Source organism: Helianthus annuus, chromosome 15, assembly GCF_002127325.2.
Source record: "Helianthus annuus cultivar XRQ/B chromosome 15, HanXRQr2.0-SUNRISE, whole genome shotgun sequence".
Lineage (NCBI taxonomy): Eukaryota > Viridiplantae > Streptophyta > Magnoliopsida > Asterales > Asteraceae > Helianthus > Helianthus annuus.
Window position 1 is genome coordinate 55855350 of NC_035447.2, and position 18767 is coordinate 55874116.

General features: G+C 38.7%; 3 protein-coding genes across 3 annotated transcripts; 2 read left to right on the top strand and 1 right to left on the bottom strand.

Annotated features, from left to right (window-relative positions):
• Positions 1-11538: 11538 nt before the first annotated feature.
• Positions 11539-12009, top strand: LOC110913756. The gene has a single exon (XM_022158576.1). It carries the CDS (start codon positions 11539-11541, stop codon positions 12007-12009), a length of 471 nt encoding a protein of 156 aa, XP_022014268.1.
• Positions 12010-12396: 387 nt separating this feature from the next.
• Positions 12397-13413, top strand: LOC110911707 (chlorophyll a-b binding protein of LHCII type 1). Its single transcript, XM_022156337.2, has one exon. It carries the CDS (start codon positions 12490-12492, stop codon positions 13288-13290), a length of 801 nt encoding a protein of 266 aa, XP_022012029.1. The 5' UTR covers positions 12397-12489; the 3' UTR covers positions 13291-13413.
• Positions 13414-13660: 247 nt separating this feature from the next.
• Positions 13661-18447, bottom strand: LOC110913757 (probable LRR receptor-like serine/threonine-protein kinase At3g47570). Its single transcript, XM_022158577.1, has 4 exons — positions 17610-18447; positions 16732-17094; positions 14350-16323; positions 13661-13998 (listed from the first exon to the last, which is right to left on the bottom strand). The coding sequence occupies exons 1-4, from the start codon at positions 18445-18447 to the stop codon at positions 13661-13663; spliced, it is 3513 nt and encodes a 1170-aa protein (XP_022014269.1).
• Positions 18448-18767: the final 320 nt, after the last annotated feature.

The window sequence follows — 18767 nt, forward strand, 5'->3', positions numbered from 1 at the left end:
CTGGAATGTTGTCTGACCTTCTATTGTGCTGTTGTGTCCAACCTTTGTGAATTAAACATGATTGTCACCCTGATTGCATGCTAATAGTCCGAACTTTACAAGTGATGTGTGTGTAAAAGCTTACTGTATGTTCTGTATATGATTGCATACTACTGAATGTTACTGCATGATCCTATAGGTGAGAACAATCCTTATCATATCATTCTGTACACAACTATCACACGGATCACAACTGTTTAGACATCAGGGACTTGTAAACCCTACTTGAATGTAACACTTACATCGAATCATGTGCAATGTATCCTAGGTCGTGTGTAACGGACTTGGACATTTAATTAACTCTAGAAGCAATAACATACCGAGCAAACCAAGGTGAGTTCACACAGCCAAGGCATGGGGTTTCCCAGGGTGGGAATGGGTTTTGGATTATTTACTTGTACTTACCTAGCTTATGGAACTTAGTTATATGGTCCTCGGGTGAGGATGGGTTATTGATAAGATACGACTAGACTAGTGATACTTATAGAACTGATCTTCGCACACACGTCGGGGTTGGTCGCGATATTATGACTAATCTTCGCACATATGCCTAGGAAGGCTGCGAACTATACACGAAACTTTGCACATGTGCCGGGTGGCCGCGATGCAAATATACCTTGTCTAGAATACTTGAGAACTTCCCAAATCTTCGCATACATGCCTAGAGGGCCGCGATACGAACTAATACGATAAATGACTCAATGAACGAACACAAGGCTTATTATACTAATACAATTATTGAACTATTAACTGTGAACTCGCTCAACTAGTTGTTGACTCTCTGCTGCATGCCTTGCAGGACCTTAGGTAAATATGGAGCTTGCACAGGGAGGAACAGGTCGTTGTGGAGCATGGACCGTGGATGTTTTGTTACACTTTATAACACTTGAACTTATTACATACATTGGGTTTTCATATTATGCTTCTGCTACTTAAACTATGTCTGGTAAAGAACCTCTCGAAGTTCAAGGCGACGAGAGTGGTGCAGTAGTTGGCATCATCTCCTTTCTTAAGGCTCTGAAATGTTTACGGAAAGGTCACACTGCCATTTTGGCACTAGTTACTGATGCATCGACGAAAGAGAAAAGGGTAAAGGATATTCCAGTTGTACGCGATTTTCCTCAAGTGTTTCCTGAAGATTTACCTGGTCTGCCGCCTCATCGCCAGGTCGAGTTTCAAGTCGAGCTAGCTCCAGGAGCAGCACCTATAGCTCGCGCACCGTATCGTTTAGCTCCAACTGAACTGGAAGACTTGTCAAAGCAGCTACAAGAACTTTTGGAAAAGGGCTTTATTCGTCCAAGCTCTTCGCCTTGGGGAGCTCCAGTGTTATTCGTGAAAAAGAAGGACGGTACCTTCAGGATGTGCATAGACTACCGGGAACTCAACAAGGTGACGGTGAAGAACCGTTATCCTCTTCCGCGTATAGACGACTTATTCGACCAGTTGCAAGGGTCGAGTTACTACTCCAAGATAGACTTAAGGTCAGGTTACCATCAGCTGAGAGTCCGGGATGAGGACGACTCTAAAACCGCATTCAGAACTCGCTACGGTCACTACGAGTTTCTAGTTATGCCATTCGGGTTAACGAACGCGCCTGCCGTATTTATGGATCTGATGAACAGGGTGTGCAAGCCGTACTTAGACAAGTTTGTGATTGTCTTCATCGACGACATTCTGATCTACTCCAAGAGTCAGGAGGAACACGAGCAGCACTTACGACTTATCTTGGAACTTCTTCGAAAGGAACAACTGTACGCCAAGTTTTCGAAATGCGACTTCTGGCTTCATGAAGTCCATTTCCTAGGCCACGTGGTAAACAAGGATGGGATTCATGTCGATCCATCCAAGGTAGATTCGATCAGAAACTGGCCTGCGCCTCGCACTCCAACGGAAATACGCCAATTTTTGGGTTTGGCAGGTTATTACAGACGATTTATTAAAGACTTCTCAAAGATCGCACAGCCGCTTACGATGTTGACACAGAAAGGTGTTACCTATCGTTGGGGTAATACACAAGAAACGGCTTTCCAGTACCTGAAGGATAGGCTATGCAGCGCACCTATTCTATCATTGCCAGAGGGCACGGATGATTTTGTGGTCTATTGTGACGCATCGATACAGGGGCTTGGTTGTGTATTGATGCAGCGGGATAAAGTTATTGCCTACGCTTCGCGGCAACTCAAAGTTCATGAACGGAATTACACGACGCACGATTTAGAGCTGGGAGATGTTGTTTTTGCGCTTAAGATATGGCGACACTACCTGTACGGTACCAAGTGCACTATTTACACCGATCACAGGAGTCTCGAGCATATCTTCAACCAGAAGGAATTGAACATGCGTCAACGACGATGGGTCGAGCTGCTTAATGATTACGAATGCGCCATCAAGTACCATCCAGGCAAAGCCAATGTTGTGGCTGACACTCTCAGTCGGAAAGACACTCTACCTAGGCGTGTACGAGCCTTGCAGCTTACTATTCAGTCTGATCTTCCTGCACAGATACGAGATGCTCAGGTGGAAGCATTGAAACCATAAAACGTCAGGGCTGAAGCCTTACGTGGCTCGAGGCAACGATTAGAACAAAAGGAAGACGGCGCCTACTATGTAACAGGACGTTTTTGGGTCCCACTTTATGGCGGTTTACGAGAACTTGTGATGGATGAAGCTCATAAGTCTCGCTACTCGGTACATCCAGGTTCAGATAAAATGTACCACGACATCAGAAATACTTATTGGTGGCCTAGCATGAAGGCCCACATCGCTACCTATGTCAGCAAGTGCTTGACTTGTGCAAGAGTCAAGGCAGAGTATCAGAAACCAGCAGGCTTACTTCAGCAACCAAAGATACCACAGTGGAAATGGGAGGAAATTTCCATGGATTTTGTTACAAGCCTACCTAGATCTCAGCGTGGGAATGATACTATTTGGGTGATCGTGGATCGACTCACCAAGTCTGCTCATTTCCTGGCAATCAAAGAAACAGACAAGTTTTCCACATTAGCAGACATCTACTTGAAAGAAGTGGTCTCGAGGCACGGGGTGCCCACCTCTATCATTTTGGATCGCGATGCACGATTCACATCAGAACTATGGCAAGCAATGCACAAGGCTTTTGGCTCTCGGTTAGATATGAGCACGGCTTATCACCCTCAGACGGATGGGCAGTCTGAGCGCACGATTCAAACCTTAGAAGACATGCTTCGGGCATGTGTCATCGATTTCGGCAACAGCTGGGAAAAGCATCTCCCTTTAGTGGAGTTTTCATACAATAACAGTTATCACACCAGCATACAAGCCGCTCCATTCGAGGCATTGTACGGGCGTAAATGCCGATCACCTCTCTGTTGGGCAGAGGTGGGGGATAGTCAAATCACGGGTCCAGAACTTATAGTGGACACCACGGAAAAGATTGCACAAATACGACAACGCATGGCGGCAGCACGCGACCGTCAAAAAAGCTACGCGGATAAGCGTAGGAAGCCATTGGAATTTCAGGTCGGGGACCGGGTTTTACTTAAAGTCTCACCCTGGAAGGGTGTGGTTCGTTTTGGGAAACGGGGCAAACTCAATCCGCGGTATGTCGGACCGTTTGAAATCGCAGAAAGAATAGGCAAAGTGGCCTACAAACTAAACTTACCAGCTGAACTCGGTGCAGTTCACAATGTTTTTCACGTGTCGAATCTGAAGAAGTGCCTGTCAGATGAGACCCTCATAGTTCCTTTGAAGGAGCTCACTATCGACGAGCGGTTGCAGTTCGTCGAGGAACCTGTTGAAATCACGGACCAGGATGTTAAGGTCCTCAAGAACACGAGAATCCCTCTTGTTCGAGTTCGCTGGAACTCCCGTCGCGGCCCAGAGTTCACCTGGGAGCGTGAAGATCGAATGAAACTCAAGTATCCCCAGTTATTCGAAACCAATGCAACCACTACTGAGGCTGAAGCTATTTACTACAGAATTTCGGGACGAAATTCCAAATCAACGGGGGGATGATGTGACACCCCAGGAAAACCAGTAAACGATGCAACTTACCTAGCTTCCTCAGTAACCGCATGCTAAATTTCGGGACGAAATTTCTTTCAAGTTGGGGATAATGTGACAACTCGAGTTTCCAAGATTCCATTTTCACATTTATTGCACGTTCATTGTTTGTTTAGTTGTTTACTTGCACAATTAGTTTGCTGTGAAACTGTAACGTTTTGATTCAGTTAAGTATATTGTATTTGAGCATGGTTATGTGTTACTGATGAAAGATTTGTCAAATGTATGAACTTGGTGGTCAAACTGTGAATTATTTTGAGATGGTGTACTTATGTAAAAGTTAATACTTGGGGATGTATAGAGTAATTAGTGAAATCCTAATAATTCTTAACCCTAATCATTCACTAATCACCACACACAACCAAAACACGTACTTGCATATTCTCTGATTATCTCTGGCAATCATCATCATCATCATCATTGGCACAAGTTCTTCATCACTCTTAATTTCCTCTTTCTGTTTAGAATCAATTCAAGGTAATTGCTTAATCATTGTTTACTGTTAATCGTTGGTTGATTGATTCATACTAAACCCTAGTTTTTCATATGATATTCTGTGATTATTGATTGGATTCTGATTATTGCGATAATGATGTTGATTAGTCGTATAATCGATTGCCTGATGATTTAGATACATGATATGCAGAATGATTGATTTGATAATTGGATTACTGCTATACAGATGCAATGAAATTAGGGTTTCTTAGTCGTGAAAACGTGAAAACGTAACTGTTACAATTACAATGAACGTATGACTGATTGTTTGTCAGAGTTTTGATTATGATACCCTTGTCCGAACTTCTGTTAATTCATGTAAAGGGTCTGAATTTCACAAGTGTTAAGGTCCGACTTTTTAATGATATTACATTTGTCTACTTTTAAAGATGATATTTCATTAGTCCGACTTTTAGGAGGATAACAAAGGTCCGAACTGTAACATATAGCCCTGTCCGAACTTCATTATATATGAATGTTGTCCGACTTTGTGAACAAACACATGAAGTCCGACCTTTGAATGTATGTAAACATGTCCGACTTTCATTGACTTAACATAACCCGACTTTGGTTGTAAAGGTTATGTAAGTCCGAGTTTTATATGGTGCTCACTGTCCGAGTTTTAATGATGGGGTATAGTCCGACCTTTAAATGGTGGGGCATGTTGTCCGAGTTTTCTTTAAACATAATGACTTGTCCGACTTTTTGACAAAGGACAAGGCTATCCGAGTTTTGTGAAGAGAACCCCCCTTTTCCGAACTTTTAAGCAGGGAAACCCCCTCCCCTTTGTCCGAATTTTGTAAATGAAAGCCTAGGGGTCCGAATTTTTAAGGGGAAGGATGTGTCAGGGTTTTGAAGTGGCTCTTGGTCCGAATTTCTGGTCCTGGAATGTTGTCTGACCTTCTATTGTGTTGTTGTGTCCAACCTTTGTGAATTAAACATGATTGTCACCCTGATTGCATGCTAATAGTCCGAACTTTACAAGTGATGTGTGTGTAAAAGCTTACCGTATGTTCTGTATATGATTGCATACTACTGAATGTTACTGCATGATCCTATATGTGAGAACAATCCTTATCATATCATTCTGTACACAACTATCACACGGATCACAACTGTTTAGACATCAGGGACTTGTAAACCCTACTTGAATGTAACACTTACATCGAATCATGTGCAATGTATCCTAGGTCGTGTGTAACGGACTTAGACATTTAATTAACTCTAGAAGCAATAACATACCGAGCAAACCAAGGTGAGTTCACACAGCCAAGGCATGGGGTTTCCCAGGGTGGGAATGGGTTTTGGATTATTTACTTGTACTTACCTAGCTTATGGAACTTAGTTATATGGTCCTCGGGTGAGGATGGGTTATTGATAAGATACGACTAGACTAGTGATACTTATAGAACTGATCTTCGCACACACCCGGGGTTGGCCGCGATATTATGACTAATCTTCGCACACATGCCTAGGAAGGTTGCGAACTATACACGAAACTTCGGACATGTGCCGGGTGGCCGCGATGCAAATATACCTAGTCTAGAATACTTGAGAACTTCCTAAAACTTCGCATACATGCCTAGAGGGCCACGATACGAAGTAATACGATACATGACTCAATGAACGAACACAAGGCTTATTATACTAATACAATTACTGAACTATTAACTGTGAACTCGCTCAACTAGTTGTTGACTCTCTGCTGCATGCCTTGCAGGACCTTAGGTACATATGGAGCTTGCACAGGGAGGAACAGGTCGTTGTGGAGCATGGACCGTGGATGTTTTGTTACACTTTATAACACTTGAACTTATTACATACATTGGGTTTTCATATTATGCTTCCGCTACTTAAACTATGTTTGTTTTGGACATCAATTGTATTGAATTGGGTTTTTACGAACTACTTCGATTATTATATTCTATGTTCAATATGATTGATGGCTTGATCCTGGTCATGTCACGCCTCCAAGCGGTGATATTCCGCGTGTGGATTTTGGGGGTGTGACAGTTACAACTGATGTTTTTAAACTATAAGGCATGTCCTTTAGTCTAGGCACATAAGAAAATCTATCCTCATTTCCAAAATCAGCAGTTCTTGACTCAATCACAGTATGAACAGAAACATGGTCATTTGGTTCTGTGACATAGAACCTATGAACAGGGAATGCTCATCATACCCAATAAAGATGCAATCAATGCCTCTTTCATCTATGTTTCTCATTTTTGGTTCAGTAAGCCTTACCACGGCTCTACAACCCCAAACTCTAAGATGACTTAAGTTTGATGTCTTTTTGTACCAGAGTTCATGTGGGGTTACTTTAGACTTTTTATTAACAAATAATAGGCTGTTAACATAGCTTCACCCCAGAATCCTTCACTTAACCCATAATAGGATAACATGGAATTAATCATTTCTTTCAAAGTCCTATTCTTCCACTCTGATACACCATTTTGTTGTTGTGTATAAGGAGAAATGGTTTGATGTATTATACCGGTAGACTGAAAGTAAACTGGATCATAATACTTTCCACCTCTATCAGTACGGAGGTTCTTTATCAGACAACTTTGATGCCGCTCTACCTCTTGTTTATAAATTTTGAATTTATCAAGAGCTTCATCTTTTGAATGCAACAAATAGACGTAACAAAACCTAGATGCATCATCAATAAAAGTAACCACATACTTTTTATTTCCAAGTGAGGGTGTACTATGAAAGTCACATAGATCAGAATGAATTAATTCTAATACCTTAGAATCTCTTTTAACATCTTTAAACGGTTTCCTAATAATTTTAGTCAACTTGCAAGTAGTGACATTTACTACAGTTTTGCATGTCAAAGGCATGTATTAGGCTCATTTTAGACATATCTTTCATCTTGTAATAATTAACATGACCTAATCTAGCATGCCATAGACGTGAATCATTCTCAACATTACTAGAGGATGTAGATGCCATACATACAGATTCTATAGCAAACAAACATTAATATTAAGCATAAATATGCCATTACATAAATATCCAAATCCAACAAAGGTTCCATGTCGAGACAAGATAAACTTATCTGACTCAATGACTTGTTTATAACCACAACTATTTAGCACAATTCCAGATAAGAGGTTCTTTCGAATCTCTGGTACATACAACACATTATCTAATAATAGATGTTTTCTAGAAGTAAATACAAGTCTAACTTTTCCAACTCCTTTGATGGGCTCGGTTGCAACATTTCCCATCCGTAGTATAGATCCATCTTCAAGTGGTTCAAATTCCACAAACCATTTGAGATCCTTGCAAACGTGACTTGTAGGACCCGAGTCGACCCACCATGCAAGCATGTCATCCTGTACATAAAATGATTCAGAAATAAATGATACACAATTCTCAACCGAATTATGTTTATAACCCATTGGACTTTTTAAGTCCAATAACAAACCCGAAGACCGGGTTTCATTAATTTCACACCTAGAGGGATTTTTCTCGACTTGCACACTTCTAGTAATTTGGCACAATTGCCCCATGTGTGTATCACCACAGCCAACGGGTGATGACTGTCGTCAGAGTCAATCAAAAACCTAATTAAACTACGTAGATAGCGTAAGTAGGGTATCGTATCCATGGGGAATATGTGGTTAGTGTTTAACTAGAAAATTATTATATTTTAAAGAAAAGCAACTACCACCCAGAATCCCGATTGCAAGTTTAACACAAAAACCCATTTACAGATTCATAACACCACATAGACATGACATTGGAATTAATGACTCTGATTAATTATTAGGGATAGTTTTTAAGATTCACCATACAACCTAATAATCCGTTTAATTATACCAATTACCCACCAATTTACCAACCCGCTAACAACGCAAGTATGTTACCAATACGCTTGATAAACGACAAACAATTCAAATATAATAAACGTTACACAAAATCAACACAAGTGGTCAAGATATACCAGTTAATAATAATAAGAAAAACAAAGTCTAATGTGAAAATCTAGAAATCAATCATCTAGGGAAAGTCACATAAGATAAAGGTAAAGTCTTCAAAGTTTCAGATTCTAGGTTCACACAAAACTCAGTTTAATCATTAATTGGACACCACATAGACAAGGTGCTGAAAAGTCGGTTAATTTAAGTGGTAATAAAAAACAGGTCGTTGTCATCAGATCTTTTACAATTTAATTACCCTATTTACTAATGTGAGTCAACCTACTCTCTGTCACCCAACAAGCTACAAGGTCTTGTCATCAACCGAGCAAGTTGTAAAGCAAGAACTCAAAACACATGCAAATAGTTTAAATAAACCAACACATCAAATTGTTTATACGACGTTGTCAATGTCAAAACAAATCCAAATATAAAGAAACCTGAGAAAAGTGTTCAACCCTACGAACCGTTCACTTAGAGAAAGCCACCTAGATGCTCATCTCTTGAACCGTGTACAGCCACCATAAGACGGCTGCCTTCAGTCGTCTGCCTCCTCTCCTTTTTTGCGAACCCGTCCTCCAACAGCCCTAATAATATTTTCCGTTATATGGCTGCGTAGAATGTTCGTGTGTATCTATCAATCCTCATGTGGCAGCCCAATGTCCCCCAATTAATTCCTTCTTTCACTTGAGTTAGAGCTACCCAACATCCAATCCCCCAATTCCAAAAAGTCGGCCCAAATCTTGTAGATGTAATATTGATCATGTGATCCTTTCATTAGTGTTGACTTTAGAGTTTGCAACCCCAAAAAAATAAAAGTCCTCAAACAAGTCCATGTGATATGGCTGCCAAGATTGTCCCCCAAAAGAATCATAAAAATATGATGGCTGCTATGTATTCTAGCCTGCTCAAATAAAACATTCCAAATTATATCAAATTCAAGCCACTTATAAAGCTCATTAATTTCCACTTCATTTTAACCATTTTAGATGTCAATATTTTTCCTAAGTGCTCATTTATTATTGATTTAATTACATCATTTAAACCCATTACTTCTAAAAACCTATACAATATAAAAAATGATTAAAGTAACCAAATTTATACTAATATTAATACATTAATACACTAATTACCATCAAGTATGGTGTGTCTAAAATGCACGGATCAACGGGTTGCACCTTTGTATTAAATTTGTTTGATTTAAAGACATTACCTTTTATTTGTTTATTATTCGAATCACAAGATAAATTTTGTTTCTTTAAATCAGATCCAATTGTTGAGTTTTGTAAATAATTAACATGTCCCAGGTGACTAATTAAATCAACTACAAAACTTATAGGTTTTGTCAAACTTAAAGTGAAATTAGTAAGCGTATCTTGCGGAGCATTTGGATCTTTTGATCCACTTGGACCGGATATGTTAACTTTGTTTCCATCCGCAGGCTTTATGCGACAATCTTTCTTGAAATGACCCGGTTTGCCACATCTCCAACAACCCCCTTTTGGTTTCTTGTTAGAATCATTATTACCTCGGTCAAGCTTTCTTTTATTACCCTTACCCTTGTTGAACTTCCCATATTTCTCATCACGTTCAACCATTTTGAAACAATTAATTTTGAAACTTGAAGTGATCAAACTAAAACAAAGTACAATGCGCTTCTAAATCAACTTGAAAATCTCACCTTCAATTAAAATGATTTTCCAATTCTCCAAATTAATAAACCTACTATATCCAATAAACTAAAACAAGTGTCAAAATTTATTTCTAAAAAGTCAAACTTTGCAACTTAGAGTTACCAGAAAAACTACAAACTAAAATTCACTGTTAAAAATCAAAACTTATGAAACTATAGTTCTAAAATTAAAACTTGTGAAATCAAGATAAACAAACCCAAATTAATCATTAGAACATGTGAATTAGGGTTAATTCACAAACTACAGAACATAAAAATATTCACTGTACAATATTTTTCAAACTTGAAATCAAAACCAATGACCAAATTGAACCCTAAAATAGGTTTATCTTTGTTGTATACTTGGTCAAGAACAAGTAATTCGAATAAGTGACAAACTTAGAACCCGAATTTAAATTGCAAAGTTTGTGATAAAACCTGGATTAATAACTAAATCGTATGAGAACTATCAGATAAATCTATTTGCGGGTTACACGCAATGATTTATCGGATTAGAATAGGGATTTGATGAATATGTGATGTTGAATTATGAAGAGTACAAAAAAGTACCGTAAGTCTCCTTATCTTTTGTGCGTAACCCTTGTTCTTTTCCATCGAGTGTTTTTGAAGTCTACCTAGACTTCATAATATGGCCTCAATTAAAAAAAAAAGAATTTATGGATTCTTTGTTTGTCCCAAAATCAGTTTATGGCTCATCATCAAGACATAATGGTAAAATAATAGTATTGGGCTTTAACCATTCTATTGGTATTTATTAACATAACAATTGTTAATTACAGTTATTCACTAATAGGCTTTTAACAAAACATTATATTAATTAATATAAAATGTGTTAAGCCCAAACTATTATTTGACTAATCAAACTAATAATTAACTAACAGGCCCAAATAACATTCATGTTAAACGAGCCCGTACTCGCGCGTTACCTAACTCATTTAATCGCCGACGTTATTTTCTCGATCAACAAGTTAATCCAATACCCTAAAATCCGTTAATAAAAATATTTCTTTAAAATCAATTATTAATATTACTTTGTCATAACAATTAATTAATCAATACTATATTTTTTATCTTATAATCATGCAATTCCCATTACTTTCACACAAATTCATCAAATAAGTAACATAAATCACTAATGAGGAATGAAACTTTTAATAGAATTCTAGAACTACTATAGCATCAATTCATCTTCATGTTTCAAACTGATAATTAGTGCTTGTTAAGTTAGTAAATAAATATTGTAACGATACGATGTACTTTTACAGTACTCGTACATATAATATTGTAATTAAAACTTTTAGTTCACTTATTTAATATAAAAAAAATACAATTATACTGATGCTGAATAATAGGAGCTTTGGTGTTTGGTTCAAATACAAATGGGTGGCGTGGGTTCCTCTTAAATGCAACATTTTAGCGTGGCGAGCCGAAATGGGGCGGGTTCCGACTGCCACGGCTCTTTCGAGGAGAGGAGTTCACCTGCAGTCCGATGTCTGCAGCCTTTGCAACGTCTTCCCTGAAACAGTTAAGCATTTGTTCGTGGACTGTGGTTTTACGTCTGGGGTGTTGACGGCTATCGGAAGATGGTGCGGTTTAAATATTCAACAGGTTGTCGACGTTCGAGAGCTGCTCTGCTGCTATAAAAATGCAACAGCTGACAAAAAGTGCAGGAAGCTGATCTGCGGTCTGTTCATTGTTATGGTGTGGGCTATTTGGGGCGCTAGGAACGACAAGATATTTCGTCATAAAGAGCCTAAGGTGGTTGAAGTGGTCGCGTCCATCAAATCTCTCTCTTTTTTTGTGGTTTAGAAGTAGATCTAGGTTGAAAAACGTTCTGTGGAAGAACTGGGTCAATTCCCCTTTGTGCTTTTTGTAATGTCGTTGGTTGGAGGTCCTCGGTTTTGAGGATTGTCCGTTTTTGATTGAAAGTAAATATTCAAAAAAAAAAAATGTATATATGATTAGTTGCCATGCCATCAATTATAGGTCCTGCCTTGGATCACTTTAGCCACATAAATGCAACTAACTAGTTATCCGGATAGAAAATCTCCATAGAAACAAAATAATATACACATGTCTTCTTTTAATTGGTCTTTAGCAAATTTTGTTCTTAGCGATCGAAAATATCATCCACCAATCAAAATCAAGAAAGAGGTATTGAAGATAAAAACCTTGAAAAATATTAAAACCCACATTTGGCTATTTATACCACTTTGTAAGACTCATAAAACTCAAGCAGTCAACCTTCCTTAAGTACAAATTTTCTCATCAGTCTAACCCTCTCATTCAATGGCTGCTTCATCAATGGCTCTTTCATCTTCATTTGTCGGACAAGCCGTGAAAGCGACTCCATCAGGTTCCGAGCTTCTTGGAACTGGGCGGGTTTCAATGAGGAAAACCGCGGCACCCAAGAAAGTTGCACCATCAGGAAGCCCATGGTACGGTCCTGACCGTGTCAAGTACTTGGGCCCATTCTCCGGTGAGGCCCCATCATACCTCACTGGAGAATTCCCAGGTGACTACGGTTGGGACACTGCTGGGCTTTCTGCTGACCCAGAGACATTTGCCAAGAACCGTGAGCTTGAGGTCATCCACTGCAGATGGGCCATGCTCGGGGCTCTTGGGTGTGTCTTCCCAGAGCTCTTGGCCCGCAACGGTGTTAAGTTTGGTGAGGCCGTATGGTTCAAGGCTGGAGCCCAAATCTTTAGCGAAGGTGGGCTTGATTACTTGGGAAACCCAAGTTTGATCCATGCACAAAGCATCTTGGCCATTTGGGCCACACAAGTGATCTTGATGGGTGCGGTTGAGGGATATAGAATTGCTGGTGGGCCTTTGGGTGAGGTTGTTGACCCACTTTACCCGGGTGGTAGCTTCGACCCACTGGGCCTTGCTGATGATCCAGAGGCTTTTGCTGAGTTGAAGGTGAAGGAGATCAAGAATGGTAGACTAGCCATGTTCTCTATGTTTGGGTTCTTTGTTCAAGCCATTGTGACCGGAAAGGGACCATTGGAGAACCTCGCTGACCACCTTGCGGACCCTGTTGCGAACAACGCGTGGTCTTACGCTACAAACTTTGTCCCCGGAAAGTGATATAATTGACATATGCTTGAGTTTGCTATATTGAAAAATGTATTCAAAGGGTTTGATAAAAGTTGTGTGTATTAATGTTGAATATTTATATTATTTCTCATTTTTAACGGCAAAAGTTTGTCATTTTCAGTTACTTATACAGTACTTCTATTTTGATATCTAACTATTATCATGCAATGCAACTTGTTTGGTTAAAAAAATGAACATACAACCTCAGGTTTTTGAGTAGCGACGTGTGTTCAAAAAGCATTTCAACAAGAATTACAAAAAGTTATACGCCCTACTATTACTAAATTTAGACTTTGGCATGATATGTTACAGGCAACTTTCAAAGTGAAAAACACTTGAAAATTGATAGATGCAAGATATACTAATTATTGTCTAGGAAATTCTTCTTTATTTTGCAAAGCCTAACTACTGTTTCTATCATGTTGATCCTCTGAGAAGATGAATCAGAGGTGCAATCCATTGCCAAACTGAAAACTGACACCAAAGCTTCGTGTTTTGTATATAAATGCTCGTTGATCAGATTTTCGTCAACAACTTCAAAAATTGAACGTTTTGCTGCTTCAATAACCCAACCTCGCAAAGTTACCTCACCGCTAAACATATCTTCTGTGGGCTTTTTCCTAGTGAATGTTTCCAGCAACAGAATGCCAAAACTATAGACATCGCCACCTGTCGATACTATTCCTTCCATCCCGTATTCTACAATGAGATACCATAGATTAAATGTTGTTGATTGATCTAAATCTACCAAACATGCAATGTTCCATTTTAGGAAACTTCTCATCATTAGTGCTTATGGACATTTTACTACATGCCTTAGTTAAGAGTATCAATGGAAATAATGGGTAGGACTGTAGGAGTTAAAAAAAATACAATCCTGTTTGGAAAGTATACAATTGAAAAGGAGGAACCTTCAAAAATATTTTGTTAAAAGATTATATTGAACACTACAACAAATGTATAGTATGCCATAAAGAGTGTAGAATTGGTCAACCATTGCTGTAGTGTAAGAACTTATAAGAAACAAGTAAGCAACTAAAAGAGCCTTACCAGGAGCCATATATCCGATTGTGCCTAAAGTTGCAGTTCTTAGCATGAAGTCCTCTTCACCAAAGATTTTGGCAATCCCAAAATCACAGACTCTTGCATTCATATCTCCATCAAGGAGGACGTTGCTCGGCTTCAAATCACAATGAATAATAGGCGTGGTTTGACCGTGATGTAAATATTCCAGGGCCGATGCAACATCTATCATTATTTGTAGTCGTTGTACAAGATTCAGATGATTGTTATGTGAGTACAACCACTGCTCAAGGTTCCCATTTGACATGTATTCCATTACTAAGCATCTAAAATCCATGTTAGTGCAACAGCTAATGATTCTAATGAGATTCCTATGACGAATATTGCGTAGTACTTCACATTCAACATTGAAACTTTTGACTGCATGCTCCGTAATCAGATTAAAAACCTTTACCGCTATAGTTACTCCATCCGAGAGTTCCCCTTTATATACTGAACCATAAGCCCCATTTCCAATCAAGTTGCTTACATCAAAAGATTTTGTTGCTCTTACAAGTTCGTAATAAGATATTCTTGTCCATTCATGAAGTAATGGCTGCTCGCCTTTTGTTCGGATGTGTTTTCTGTGTCTTCTTAATAAATATGCAGCGAAAGCTAATGCTATTATTGTTGCAATGATGGGTAATACATACTTGAGAGCAGAGAAAGCCCGCGATTCATGTTGTTTGCTTCTACATGACAAGACTTGCAGTTTTGGTGCACCACATAGATCTTTATTATGCATAAATGAGGAAGCAGTGAAGTTAGTAAAGAGTCCCCCACTTGGAATTTCTCCTTGTAGCCAATTGTAAGAAAGATTTAAGAGTTGTAGATGCCTGAGTGCCTCTAAGGATCTAGGAATCAAGCCAGATAGATTATTTTGAGATAGATCCAAAAGCTCCAAACTTACTAATGTGCCAAGCGACTCAGGAATTGAACCTTGTATTTTGTTGTGAGCCAAGGAGAGTTTGTTTAGCATTTGGTACCCACTAATGCTACTTGGAATATCACCTGACATTCTATTAAACGACAAGTCCAACCCATTAAGAGGAGAATTAGAGCTTCCAATACGTGATGGTAAATTTCCAACTAAGAGGTTAGAGGACAAGTTTAGAACCAAAAGAGATTTATGCGTCCACAATGTCGGTGGTATGGTGGAGGTGAATGTATTCGAGTCCAAGAATAACCACGCAAGTGAATCGATATCTCCCAAGCATGGTGGTATGATTCCTGAAAGCCGGTTGTGGCTCAAATACAACTCCTCTAGGTTTTTCATGTCACAAAAATGTTGTGAAATCCCGCCTTGTAATTTATTATTTTCAAGAAACAACTGGCCGATATTTTTTAACTTCCCAAGTGTTGTTGGGATGTTTCCTTCCAACTCATTTTTGTCCAAACCTAACATTTGTAAATTAGTCAAGTTGCCGATTCCACTTGGAATATTGCCTTTGATCCCGCACTCATGTGCTTGAAATGTTTGTAGATTTGTAGACCAGTTACCAATTGAAGCTGGAAGGAAGGTCTTCAATGGATTTTGTGCAAAGGACAATATTCGCAACTTTCTAGCATGCGCCAATGATGACAAAAAATTTAGTTCTGAGCCATCAGTGGTGAAATGATTTCCTCCACACACAAAAGTTTCCAAATGTTCTAATTTACCAATTGTGGTTGGTATGGAGCCGGTAAAGGAGTTGGAAACAATAGATATTTGAGAAAGTTTGGAAGCATTGATGATTGAGCTAGGCAGAGTTCCTTGGAACTTGTTGTAGCTTAGGAATAGCCCTTGAAGATTAGGAAGCCTGAAGCCCAAGTCTATAGGAAGAGCCCCTGAAAATGAATTATTAGTCAGGTGCAACTTCTTTAGTGTTGAGATGTTGAATTGAAAGCTTCCAGTAAAGCGATTGTCTGTTAGATCCAACTCCTCCAAGTCATCAAGGTAGCCAATTTCATTTGGAACACTTCCTGTCCCAATAACGGTAACATATAAGTCGAATTTATTAGAATATATCAGCTTAACGTAAAGCTAATTAAAAGAACCATGGATTGCTTGATTTCATAATGCTCATATAATTAGAGGTGACACAACAATGTACAAACATTTTAATGGAAATCCATCAAATACCTTTGATATGTAATAGAGCCTTAGGTTAGCATAAATCATGAGAGAGTGGCTTACACAAGTAGCAGAAATAAATTGGCTTTTTGTGGACACATTAAAGCATTGGTCGCATTTTCTGGAAATTGATCATGATCCATGTATACTTTGTGTAGTGTAATACAAAGTAAATAAGTTCTATGGAAATAGTTAAATGATTTAGCTAGTAAAATTTCTAGTCAAACATGAAGGCACAAATCATAAGATCGACTTGCCTGTAAACATATTACGTTCAAGATAGAGCCATTTCATCTGCGTTAAATTACCAACTTCTGGAGGAATGTTTCCTGTAAAGTGGTTAAGTGATAGAATAAGCTTTCGGATTCCTCTCATTTTCCAGAAGCCATGTGGAACAGGTCCTGTAAACAAATTATTGGCAAGAACTAGTTCTTCAAGATTTGGAAGATTGGTGTACATATTTTGTGATGAAAATCCGGACAAGCTATTGTTACGGAGATCGATTGATTTGAGGAAGGACATGTTGAATATGACTTGAGGAACATTGCCAACTAAGTTCGCCTTTTGTATGTTTAATTTCTCCAACCTCTTCAGGTTCCCTAACTCTACTGGAATTGAACCTGTCAACATTAAATAAGTACAACCGGTCATAATATCATAGTTGTTGGAGCTATAAGTTTTTGTTTTAACATAGGTTAATTAACTTCTTTTTATTCAACATATAGGTAATCATATTATGATATTTAGCATGTTTGTCCTCACTACTTTTTGTCATCAATAGTACACTAATATTATATTAGTACTTTTAGATTTTTTTTCCCTCAGTCACACTTTATGTTATATGAATTACTATATATACTTTACATGTCAAAATGGGGTTTTCCTTTTTTTTTGGAGGTGGGTTCTCAGGGAGCAACATCTCTATCTCGGGTAAGGTTTGCTCTCCTCTAACCCTTCCTTTCCTGGACCCTACGAATAGCTTGCTATGAGTGGGATTCAACTTGGTATCTTGGCATGTTTATAGTTAGCATGTTTGTAGGAATATGTATGAGTTCATATAAAATATATGAGTTCTCCCAAAATAAACTGTTGGTTAATTTAAAAACAATTCTATGTGTTGGTGACAAAATCATACCTTGTAAGTCATTCTCACCAAGAAATAACTCCTTTAAAAGGGTCAAATTCCCTATTTCCCTCGGTATGCTGCCGTTGAAATTGTTTGTTGACATGGATAGATACCGAAGTTGCCGACACTTGTTGATGCTTGATGGAATTGGCCCTGTGAATTTATTCCCTGATATAAAGAACAACCTAAGCTTGACAAGCTGATCACACATATCATCTGGCAGAGTCCCAGAAAAACTATTGAATGACAATTGAATCCGTCTAATAGAAGACTGACTGAAAAGTGTTTGTGGCACCAGCCCACTAAACTGGTTATTATTCAACACCAAATCTTGCAGCTCAGAAAGATTACCAATTTCTTCTGGGATATTTCCATTCAGTGAATTGTAACTTAAGTTCAGGCTCTTTAGACTTGGCATTTTATCAAGAAATAAAGGTGAGAGAGTGCCTGTGAGATTGTTGTGTCCCATGTACACTCGCTCTAGATGGCGTAACTGCATCATCTCCGGAGGTATCGGACCATGGAAACTGTTGTTGCTAAGGTCAAGTGAGGTGAGGAATGATAGGCTACCAATTTGTGGAGGGATTCTTCCAACAAGACCCATGTCGGAAAGATCCAAAGCGATTACCCTTTGAGTCTTAATACGGGAGCCACAAGAGACGCCTGTCCATGTACAGATAGAGGCGTTTGGGGTCCAGTTTTTGGATAAAAGGCCAGAAGGGTCCACAGTGATTTGAGCTCTGATTGCATCAAGAGCATGCTGATCTTCAGAAGCAGAAACCGAGTAAAAGTTCAGAATCATGAGTGCAATTGTAAGTTTAAAGATCAAGATACTCATCCTCTCCATAGTTGTTAGTGTGAAGTGTTGCATGAGTTTGTTATGTATATCTAGTTGTTATTTAATTCTTGCAAAAATTCAGTTCAAGTATAAATGATGTGAAGACATGAGTTACCACCCAACTACATTCAGCAATTAGGAAATTCTATATAGACTGCGCATTTATAAATAACATACTAAGTTAAGGGGGACACGTGAAGTTATTAAATGCAGTTGAATTCAATCCATCTTAGGTTCTTGATGCAAAGACCTTCTGTTTGTGCTGACACAACATGAGGAAATCCTGTTGGATATATTTAGCTTTCAAACAAATTCAAAGAATGGATATC